At 42.1% G+C, this 12,274-nt stretch overlaps 1 protein-coding gene across 1 annotated transcript; it reads right to left on the minus strand.

Moving 5' to 3' along the window:
- Positions 1-1,291: 1,291 nt before the first annotated feature.
- LOC106578426 (suppressor of cytokine signaling 6) lies at positions 1,292-9,948 on the minus strand. Its single transcript, XM_014157190.3, has 2 exons — positions 9,535-9,948; positions 1,292-8,292 (listed from the first exon to the last, which is right to left on the minus strand). The coding sequence occupies exon 2, from the start codon at positions 8,267-8,269 to the stop codon at positions 6,428-6,430; it is 1,842 nt and encodes a 613-aa protein (XP_014012665.1). The 5' UTR covers positions 8,270-8,292; positions 9,535-9,948; the 3' UTR covers positions 1,292-6,427.
- Between the last annotated feature and the right edge of the window lie 2,326 nt (positions 9,949-12,274).

Below are 12,274 nucleotides of genomic sequence, written 5' to 3' on the forward strand. Positions count from 1 at the left end.
GTGCATCACAACAGGAGACGCATGTTTGTGTGAAAGGTGCTGACTTCTCCCCAAACTGCTCTATTTGGACAAAAGTGTATTGGAACTCATGGATGATTCACTGTTATGGGGAAAGTTGGATAGAATAGAGTGTTTGAGAAAATAAGTAAAAAAGAAAGAAGTCCCATCAGAAAAGAGGAGGAATAGGATCTTACCATAGAAAGAGAAGTCTGGGTGTGTTCGTAAATTCAAACTGGATTGCCAGAGTGTGCTCTGGGCATTTGTAATTTCAGAGTCACCATTCATAAATTCAGAGCATTTCGCTCTAGGAGTATTCAGAGCGCACAATGGACGCTCTGGCCGAGGAGTAGGGTTGATCCGAGCGTCCGGACCTCACAACGGCAGTCAAGCACCCAAGCTAACTGGCTAACCTTTGCTAGCGATTTCCAGATACAAATGAGAGAACACCTCACTCTGACCAGTTTACTCCCCCTAGCAGAGCTGGTTAGGTTGTTTTCACGTTATCCAGAGCGTTGGTGACTGTAAATGTGCTGCTGGCATCAATTTAATTGCCCTTTTTTGCCGATGTTTACTGACACCAGCCATATTAAACAGGTGTTGAACGTTCATATATTCTGCGCTCTGGCACACTCAGATGAGAGTGTTCTGAAAACAGAGTAGATAGAACGAGTAAATTGTTTTGCCCTTCAGGCTTTAATGTTAGAATTAGAGCAGGGTTCCCCAACTGGCCGAATTTGGCCCACGGGTGATTTTATTTGGCCTTTTCTGAGCAAAAATATATATTTTTATTGTTCTACATAGGACTGTAAAAACACCAGCAAATCAGCTCCAAATTATTCGAATTGTGGATATCTGTTCCAAAGTATTCCCACGCATTACAGAGATATGTGATCATACATAAATGTTTGAAATTATTATGTTTTAGTCAAATATTATATCTGTTTGTGCTTCTTGCAGTCTACAAATTATTTGGTACTATGTTCCAGCTCTCTGACTATCCGCTCAAGAAAGAAAAAAATCAGCCTGCAGCTGAATCAAATATAGCTGATGACCCCTGAATTAGAGGCATTAAAAGAAGAAACACACCAGAAAGACAAATGGCTGAAAGTAGCGAGTGTTGATCACCTGCTCAACATTAGAATCGTTGGGAAATTAACTGAAATTGAGGGACGATGTTCTGTGGTCAGAGGCGATATAAGCAGCGGTTGGCCGTCCTAAGTAAACTCGGCTGTCAGTTGGGTTCTCTTAAAAAATTGGAAACAAATGGAGGGAAAAAAACCTTACCACAGAGTCGGAATATAGTTTTTATTTACAATTTATAAATCGGCAGATACAAAAACTTCTTGAACTGTATCCAAAATGTGCAATTGATCTGTTGATTTTTTCCACAAAAGAAAAAAATACAAGAGTAAAAAAAATGTACTTTGGAAAATTTGACAATTAACAAAATGTAAACTGAAGTGATGTATTTTTTCTGGTGAGTATTTACTAATAGCTACGAATTATGTTTTAACAGACTATAGTTGTTTACAAATTGCAAATCTACTTTGTTCTCCCAAAATGATAACCAGTCACTAAGTGTACATACATTTAAATGGCAACATTCTATTTCCCCATAGCTTAATACAAGGCAATCATATTCATGAAGCAGCACAAATGTGTATAACACATTAAAGAAATAAGGGTTTCTGAATTGTACCAAAGAGGTTTGTGATAGGAGGGGATAAAACTGGTATTTACCAAATATATCATTGTAAACAATCACCTTCATTTGCAGAGATGCGCAACATCAACAAATATAAAATGGGTGAAGCTTGATAATGAATTCAAAATACTTCAGCAGTTTAAACAAGCGTCAACCTCTAAAAATCACCCATAAGAAGGCAATAACTCAGAATAATAATGAACAAAATAAATCCCAGGATGCTGAAATACTAGACAAGATCACAGCAAAGAAACACCCATAACATCTCAGTGAGTGTTTATCCAATTGGGGACCTGTTTTTCTGGATCTGCTACAATAATGGCAGATAAAAACAGAAATAAAACAATTATAAGTACATTGTAGTCAAACAATTAACATCTTCATTTCACATTTAAGTTTGCTTCAATTTTACTTTTACACATTCTAGTCGTCTTCATTCCTCCATAACCTAGCAATATTCTTCGATATGATGCTGGTGTCTCACCCTTTGTAACCCATAGACATAACAACATAACTGATGAGTTCAATTCATGTGCTCTCTTCAATGTTGTCATTCGAGTGACGACATTAGTTAGGGGAAACAATTCAGAGTTAGCCGTGAACAGTATGTAATGTCTTAGTATGGTGAAAACCATGCAAAAAATATGGCTTTGTCTTTGAGCAAGTGTAGGTTACTTTGTTTTAGATGGTTCAAAAGATGTTGCCTTGCTAAAACAAGCATACAGCCATTACCCTGGTGTAACCTCTTAGTATGTGGCACAGACTGTTAGAAACAATAAGTAACTCCCTACTAGTTCCCAAAATGACAAGAGTTGATATGTCACAAGTCACAGAAAATGAATTAAGGAAACACAGATCATCCAGCTGATGATAGTGATAACTGAGTACAACAATCCCTCCACACACAACTGACACATTACCTACATCCTTAATCCATTTCAAAGCATCCGTTTCAAAGCAATAAAATGCAAATAAGTCTTTATGCAACACTTTTTTAAACATGCAAACCATCCAGCGATCCAATCTAACCTATGGGTGTCCAGGTGTAATGGTAAGCACCTTAGATACCAACAGATATTTACTAACTAGGCATAGATGATACACAAATGACTACCAAAGAAGTCTGAGATCCTTTTCCAAATACTTTAAGGACACGGATGTCAAAAAAGACACTTTAACATATGTAAAACTGTGACTCCCTGTCAAAGTATATGTCATAGAGCACTTGTGTAGTATACTGTGTGCTTTTTCCCTTTGTTCCAATACAAACAGCCTGGCAAGACTGTGAATATGTAAGTTAATTGTTCTGTGGGGGGGCATTGACAATAAGCAAGACACTGGATACATTTTTTAAATGTCAAACTGCAAAACTGCCATGAGTGTGAGACAGACAGCATGGCAATCATTGACATCACTCATGCAAATCACTGGGCAAAACACACACAAAAGCCTCGATCTCATTCTCTATCGAGCAGGACATTACTGTGCCATTACGGAGTTGGGAATTCTGTCACGTACCTCTGACCTGGCTCCCTCCCAAATATGAGGAAGGGGCTCCAATATTAATCTATTCTGGCATTTCCCAAAATCCCTCAGCCTAAGCTTATTCCTTTCACCAGGGTCCAGCTCATACGTTGACACAAAAAGGCTCCAGAACAGCATTTAGCCACTTTCTAGAAAAATAAATGGGTCAGCTGGGCAAAACTAAGAGACGTCTTGTGTTTCCTCAATTTGCTTACTGATAAATGCTGCTGTAAAAACAACTATGTATTTGTGACTTTCCCTTTTTACTTGTAGTTATACTTCCCTCTCCTGTGCACTGTGATAAGGTCCAAGTCTCTACAGTCTACTGTATTTAACAGTTCAAAAGTAGTGCCTCCACGCAGAGCCAAGCATATTGTACTGAACATGACACTTGTTAATTTGTCCTAGCGCAGCTTTTGTGACAGACTCCTAATAGAGAAGCATTTAAATGTTTATCTTCAGGTTAATTATTCATTACTTACTGGTATTTGCATTTAAAAAGCCATCATACTGCTGCATAAATATTAAGTAGAAGTGCATGGCGACATATAAACTAGCATTTGTCTATCCTAACTAGGGATGCACGATATATCGGTGAACATATCGGAATCGACCGATATTAGCTAAGAATGCCAACATCGGTATCGGCCGATGTCTAGTTTAACGCCCGATGTGCAAACCCAATGTCAAAGCTGACGTGCATACCTATATAACGAAGGTACATGACATAATGACGCCACGTACATGTTTGCGCTATACGTGCAACACACCGTTCCTAAACTGACCCAGAATGTCTGCTGTGTGGATCAACAAGTCAAGCTGTCAACAAGTCAAGCAGTCATTTGAAAGAGTAACAACATTTCAGCGAGACAACTCAAAGGCGAAATCCATTAAAGCCAAGATAATGGAATTCATTGCCCTTGACAATCAACCGTTCTCTGTCGTGGGTGATGTTGGCTTTCGCCGACTGGTCGAGCACCGGTTAACACTACCAAGTGCGCTATTTTTCCGATGTTGCCCTACCGGAGTTACACAGTAATAGCGTCACTGCTATTAGCTTCAAGACATACATACTATGGAACGCCGTTTGGGTCTTTGCGTGTCAAAAAATATACAGTAGCACTGTGAAAGCTGTACAAAAAAGTCAGCAAACAAGCAAACACCAGCCACGAACGATGTGTTTACAATACCGCGTTGGTAATAAAGCTTCATTTGTTCGACCGCAACTTCTTGGGGAGCGAGCTTTAGCTTGGTACCTAGCTAGCACCAATACAACCAGCCTGAAAACAATGACCAGTAGAAACTGCAGTCATTGTCATTATTCTTAGCAATGATTTAGGAATCCTTGTGAGTAAGTATTAGCTAGGTTATAATTAATCAAATAGGGTTATTTTAGATGACACCTACCTATATAGTTAGCTAGCTAACTATAGCTACTGAAACAGATGTCGTTTTGCTATGTTTTTGGGGAAGAACATTGTTTGCATCCATAATAGCTAGCTGTTTTTTATGACCAGCACTGTAGGTGCGCGAATCAACTTTACCAGCATCATAGCATACGTATCGATGAATTGTTGTGACATATGAAATACGAGTGATAGTGTAATCAATGTGTAATAACTACATAGAAAATGTATGAACGCGTTAAATTATGTCACGTGCATTCATATTCAGGTCCTGATTGGTCAACAAACTTATTTGACACATCAAATAGTATATTTTTTGACACGCAAAGACCCAAATGGTGTTCCATAGAAATCCTGGTTGAGAATGAAAGGACTGAACAAATGAACAACGAAACAGCACATCAAGTAAGTGAAAGAAATAGGTTTCGATTACATTTTACTGGTAATGGGGACATACGTAAATGCCAACAAAATACGTTTTTGGTCAGTGTGGTGTGTGTAACCTTCATTTAACTAGGCAAGTCAGTTAAGTCAGAATAAATTCTTATTTACAATGATGGCCTACACCGGCCAAACCCGGACGACGCTGGGCCAATTGTGCACCGCCCTATGGGACTCGCAATAACAGCCGGATGTGATACAGCCTGGATTCGACGCCTCTTGCACTGAGATGCAGTGCCTTAGACAGCTGCGCCCATGTGTGTGTGTGTGTTAACTATTTAACTGTACTAGAATGCTTAAAAAGGCTGCAAAAATGTTAATTATCAGTATCAGTGTTTTTTTGGTAAGGAAAATATCAGATATCGGTATCGGCCAAAAATGTCTTATCGGTGCATCACTAATCCTAACAGTACCTTTATAGTGGGCGGGATGAAATAGTCTAGGCTACATGCACCCACACAAAGCTTACGTTTCTTATTAGCCATAGCAGTTGTCATTAACCAACTTGATGGATGGCAAATAAAAAAAGGTTGAATTCACCCTGTGAAACTGAGAAATTAAGAGGACAAAAACATTGCTTAAAAATACTTTTGGCCTCTGCATTGCATTACTGCAGTGCTTCTACTTTAGTTTGTTTAAGACGCCGAAGATATGCCCCACTGCGTTGTTGTTGGATATCTTTCAAGTAAATATTTAAATGAAGCGTCAAAAGGATCATGCCCTAAAATCAGCCCATATATTTCTTTCATTTCATTCACTGCAGCCTTTTAAGATGTCAAACCTAAGCCAGTTAAGTGAAATCTTATTTTAAATCTGTAAATTTGAGCCAGAAGGCAAAATATTGATGTTATTCAGAAGGCTGAACTTGCCATTCTAGCGTTTCCAGTCTTCTACAGCAACTGGAGAGAGAAATAACTCCATATCTCACTGTTGAAAAAGTATGTTTTCTTAAATCATGCTTTGAACTTCTGTGAAAGATTCTTTTACAATATTCTATGATAGATCTCTGGAGGTTTGACCAAAAACTGAGTCTGAGCGACAACGACTTAACCCTTTAACTGTGGAATTGGGGACTGGACACTGAGAAACTTCACCTGGGGCAAATCTGAACTGGCTCACTATTCCCAATTTATTGCACTACTTTAGGCCAGTGTTTTTGGCAGAAGTACTGCACAACATACGGAATAGGGTTCCATTATGGACACGTCCCTGGGCAAAAACAAAAGAGCCAATGGAACCCAATTGATCTTCTCTAATCGATGGATGTCTGTAAACCTTTGTTAAATCTCTTAAACTGAACCCAAAAGTGCAAGTTGCTACCATTGTCCATCTCATGTCAGTGTCAACCCTGTCAGTAGTGCTTCTCCTGCAGGTAGTCTTTCATCTTGTTGGGCAAAGGCAGGTTCTGAATCAGGTCAATCCTGGTGTACTGTCTGATCACGAACCGACACAGGTACTGCAGGGAGCGCACTTGCATAAAACGTGACACGGGATTGGTCAGCCTGACGGGGTAGGTGGCGGACCCTGGTAAGCGAGATCTAGAATAACAGAAGGCTCCATTCTCAGAATCTTTGATGGAGTATTCTATCAGGTCTACAATGGACGTGTGTCCCTCCACGTCGGGCTGCTCGTAGAAGCTGAAACGTCCGTTGGAGTGTTCGATGCGGGTGTGGAGGGTCTTGGTCTGGGAGCGGAAACTAAGGCTGAGGAGGTACCTGTCGTCCGAGCTGTCCCTGACCAGGAATGAGCCGTCGGGCAGGTTGACCAGCTTCTCCTCAGCCTCCCAGCGTGTGATGGGTCCCCAGTACCAACCCTGCCTGGCTAGCTTCTTCAGCTCCTCTGTCAAGCTGGTCACAACCATGGGTCCGCTGCTCTGGACTGAGTCATACACCAGGCTCACACCCGGAGCCGAGTTGGGGTCAAAGTTTAAGTGGTGCCTCGCTCGCTCCGCCACGTGGCTGTACGCCCCACTGAATCCGGAGCAAGTCCTGGGGATCTCGTTGCTGGGTAGCAGGGGCAGGAGGGGAGAGAGGGGGGGAGGAGGGGGGTGTTGTTGGGCATCGACCCTGTCCCTGGAGCTCTGTAGCATCATGCCGTTAGAGCCGATGAGGAGGCCGTTCACAGACTCCATGAAGAGGTCCGCTGGCAGGTTCAGGTTCATACTCACCAGATCCTGGTCTTCCTGACTCTGCTGGTCAGCGTGGAGAGAGCTACTGTCCGCCTCAGTCACCACCTCCATAGGCAGGGACCTGTCCAGGCAGAAGGAGTGGGAGACAGAGTGGGACCCCTCTGGGTATATTCCCTCCTCTAAAGGCATGGTGTACTGGATGTAGTCCTGCGGCGTGAAGCCCAAGACTACAGGCACGTGTTCCTCAATGTTCAGGTGCAGCTGGTCTCCGTTTTGGGGCTGCTGGAGGTTCTTCAGGGACTCTGCCTGCTCCTGGAGGTTCTTCACGGCCTGCTCCTGAAAGATGCCTTCCATCTGGAAGTCCTGGTGGTGGAAATCCTTCCGTACACCATTCAGGTTGGGGCTGGGGCTCGGGGAGTGGACCATGGCTTTAACTTTCACCTCCATCTTGATGCAGGCTTCGTCTGAGTTCACAGGCCGCAGGGGCCAGGGAGAGGGGCTGTAATGGTGGCTGCGGAGGGAAGCTGATCGTAACGGCCGCTGGGCCTTGACCTCGTTGAAGCTGATGGGCACAGAGGAGGAGGAGAAGGTATCGTCATCGTCAACTGACCCCATGGCTGTGGAGCCCCCTTTGACTTTGGCCTTCTGCTTGGCCGACAGCCTCCTCTTCAGAGAACCCATCAGACTCTCGCTCTTAGAATGGCCCTTGTTGTGTCCCGCCTTCTCCTCTTCTTCAACTCCTCCACCACCACCTCCAAGGTCGCAGCCCGCCAGCTCTTTGGTGTAGCAGCCCCTGAAAAGAGAGTCCTCCTTGGAGAAGTCGACCGCTGGCGAGGGCTGCTGGAGCATGACAAAATCCCCCCCTCCTTCTTCCTTGCCCTTGTTGATGTTGAGGGACTTGCAGATGGTCTTAAGGCTGATTTTCTTCATTCTGAACGGCCCTCCTTGGCAGGGGTGGGGCGTGGGACATGAGACTGGGACGGGATGGCTGCTCTCTTCCTGGGGTCCTGATGAAGGTGCTGCTATCCACAGAGTCCTCCCATCAGGCTGGAGACAGCTGGTCATATACACTGCACAGCACTCATCCCCTGGGAGGAAACACAAATAAATAAAAACATACCTTAACAGTTTATTTACAATCTGTTTTTAATAAAGTCATTTAGGTGTGAGTTTACCTTACCAAATAAGTGTTTCTATCCTTCTTGGATGGGACATTGTGCCTACATCTCCTGTACCTACATTGCATTTGTAAACAATATCCCAATTTAATGAGATGCAGATAATCCTTGTACAACATATGCATGCCTTTACAGACGTTTCAAGACACACCCGAACTTACCGATAAGCTTACTCTTATTATTAGAAACGGCAAATAAACTGTACAAAGTGATTACCATTGCATGACTAGAATAGCTGACTCAGTTGGACTAATGTTATTGCAGTTTTTCCTCGAATATTATAGCAATATTGTTTGTACATTTCAATTGAAATCCATTCATTTGTACGTAAAACAATGTCTCATAACTGCACCATAACATTAGTGTCTTTAGCAGTAACTTTTTCAGAAAATTATTTAGCAGTTGTGCATCTGGTGTCGTTACACATCACGTGTAGTGTTCAAACTATTATTGGCTGATTATTATGAGCAGATTTAAAAAATGAAATGGTGTTAAACTAGCGAGAATATTAACATAATTGATGCTCATAGCTAGTTAGCTATTTTATAGGCACTAGTCGTTGCAAAAAAATAAAACAAAACCTCTAGCTAATTGATTACTAAGTTTCTAGCTAACCTTCAAATGTCATGTTTTTACAATAAATATTTGTCATTCAAACAATCACATCTGATAAATAATACGTATTTTCATTACTAATGACTAATTTGCCAAATTGGCTGTTTTGCTAAACTGCATGGTTTTGTCTGTGCCAGCTGCTAAATTACGAATGCTAGCTAGTTAGTTAGCTAGCTAACTCGTTAGCTACAAAGCTAATAGACCTGGCCAGCTGGGCCTACAGTCTTTGGTTGTGCTGGCAATCTAACGTTAGTTAGCTATTTTCCATGTTAAATCGTTAAGAAAGTAACCATAACGGTCTAAATTAATCATAGATATCCCAAATACTATGACAGTTTCAAATTGACAGCTAAATATCAATGTTGAAAGGTTAGACGACAATGTCATTGTGTTGACACAGAAAATGAATGTAGACAGCTGTCTGGTCAACTAAGTTAGCTAGCTGGGTTAGCCAGCTGGCTAACTTGGCTGCCTAGCTACATGCATTAGCTATGAGTCAACGAAACAATCTGTAATATTGTTTAGTTGGGTACTTACTTCGTTAGATTACCATCTGCATTCGTGGTAATGTACACTTGAATTGGGTTTTACCGAAATTTGAAAATGTATTTTAGAAGATAGAACTGAGCTAGCTACTTAGCTTAGCCAGTCAGCAAGCTAGCTTAGCAGTCACAAGCATATCGTGGAAGGAGCTACCGTATCTAGCTAGCAAAACAAAATAAAAGTGCGTTGGAATGGTTCCCCGTTTTATCTATGGCTGTTTATATGCTGTATTGTAATTTTTCAACAACAATCTATTTTTTTCTGTCTTTTCTAATACTTTCTGACGGACTCTTCCTCTCTCCCTTGCATTTGTTGCTTGTTGAATTGTAGGAGAGCAGGCTGAGAAATACAGCGAATCACATCCAGGTTTGAAACCATTTCTAAAATTCCCTCAGGACAGCTGCTGGAGAAAGGGTCACAGAATGTTGTGTGTCTGTAATAAAAAATGTCATTCTGTAGGCTTACACATTGCCCAGACCAATGTATACAGAATGTACTCCCTGTATATAGCTCCATTCTTGTGAGATAATGTTACAATTAATGTTAGAATTAATTCATTCACTATCTTGTTAAAGCTATTGGTTGCATCTCTCTCAAGTATCACGTTCTGTATCTTCTGCATACTTTATAATGTGCCTGGTGGTAGTTTGATTAACTCTATATTTTAATTGATAACTGCTGCAGAATTTAGAAGCACTCATAACATGACCCCATATTTGTCCGGGGGGAACATTTTGAAAAACAGACACTCATGAAGAAGAACTTGGGCGAGAAACCCAATATTGCTAATGCAGTTACCATCTCTTATACAGAGAAATCAGAACCTCAGACAATGTGCAACCAGCCACCTTTAGCAAGTATCTCATCAATATTCAGAGCAGTGTAAGGCTTAGAAATGGAAATTGAGAGAATGTGAATAAACTATTTATGCTATTTCGGACAGAAAGGAGGAAAGAAAATTAAGTTTTTTGAGACAAGTGTTATTTTTATACAGTGTGAAATCAAACACTAAACTTTAGAAATGCACAGTCGTTTTAGGCACAAAGTTGCCCCTTTCACACACACACAATGACAGCACTGTCTTCTGAGGGGAGCAGAGGCTCAAAGCTCAGCTTGGCGCACCATATGAACTCAGCAGTCAAGCGTTCACTGAATTCAGTTTGTGTTTGTACACAGGGGTTGAACATTATTTTTCTGGAGATGGTATTCCATATTTAAACTGAAAAGCATCATCCAAGTTCGGTGGACTTTTCCAAAGTAGTGTTGTGCATTAACGTGAGCTCTCTCTTACACGCACACACACACATTATTGTTTTTCTATCCTTGTGGGGACCCCAAACAATTGATTCCCAATCAAAATCCTATTTCCCCTGAAGTTAACCCTAACCCTTAACCATAACCTTATCCGAAAACCCCTAAGTCCTAACTCTAAACCTAACCCCTAACCCTCAAATCCAATCAAATTGTATTTATCACATGCGCCGAATACAACTAGTGTAGACTTTACAGTGAAATGCTTGCTTACGAACCTTTCCCAATGATGCAGGGTAAAAAAAAGATAATAATAAAGAGGAATAAAATAAAGTACACAAGAATGGAGCTATATACAGGGAGTACCAGTACCAGATCAATGTGGAGCTATATACAGGGAGTACCAGTACCAGATCAATATGCAGAGGTACGAGGTACACTATATATACAAAAGTATGTGGACACCCCTTCAAATTAGTGGATCAAGCGCACAGCTATGCAATCTCCATAGACCAACATTGGCAGTAGGATGGCCTTACTGAAGAGCTCAGTGACTTTCAACGTGGCACCATCATAGGATGCCACTTTTCCAACAAGTCAGTTCATCAAATTTCTGCCCTGATAGACCTGCACCGGTCAACTGTAAGTGCTGTTATTGTGAAGTGTAAACGTCTAGGAGCAGCAACAGCTCAGCTGCGAAGTGGTAGGCCACACAAGCTCAGAACAGGACCACGGAGTGCTGAATCGCGTAGCGCGTAAAAAGCATCTGTCCTTGGTTGCAACACTCACTATCGAGTTCCAAACTGCCTCTGGAAGCAACGTCAGCACAAGAACTGTTTGTCGGAGCTTCATGAAATGGGTTTCCATGGCAGAGCAGTCGCACACAAGCCTAAGATCACCATGCGCAATGCCAAGCGTCGGCTGGAGTGGTGTAAAGCTCGCCGACATTGGACTCTGGAGCAGTGGAAACGTGTTCTCTGGAGTAATGAATCACACTTACATTTACATTACATTTACATTTAAGTCATTTAGCAGACGCTCTTATCCAGAGCGACTTACAATTTGGTGCATTCACCTTATGATATCCAGTGGAACAACCACTTTACAATAGTGCATCTAAATCTTTTAAGGGGGGGGGGGGGGGGGGGGGTTAGAAGGATTACTTTATCCTATCCTAGGTATTCCTTAAAGAGGTGGGGTTTCAGGTGTCTCCGGAAGGTGGTGATTGACTCCGCTGTCCTGGCATCGTGAGGGAGCTTGTTCCACCATTGGGGTGCCAGAGCAGCGAACAGTTTTGACTGGGCTGAGCGGGAACTGTGCTTCCTCAGAGGTAGGGGGGCCAGCAGGCCAGAGGTGGATGAACGCAGTGCCCTTGTTTGGGTGTAGGGCCTGATCAGAGCCTGAAGGTATGGAGGTGCCGTTCCCTTCACAGCTCCGTAGGCAATCACCATGGTCTTGTAGCGGATGCGAGCTTCAACTGGAA

Source organism: Salmo salar, chromosome 19, assembly GCF_965601325.2.
Source record: "Salmo salar chromosome 19, fSalSal1, whole genome shotgun sequence".
Taxonomy (NCBI): domain Eukaryota; kingdom Metazoa; phylum Chordata; class Actinopteri; order Salmoniformes; family Salmonidae; genus Salmo; species Salmo salar.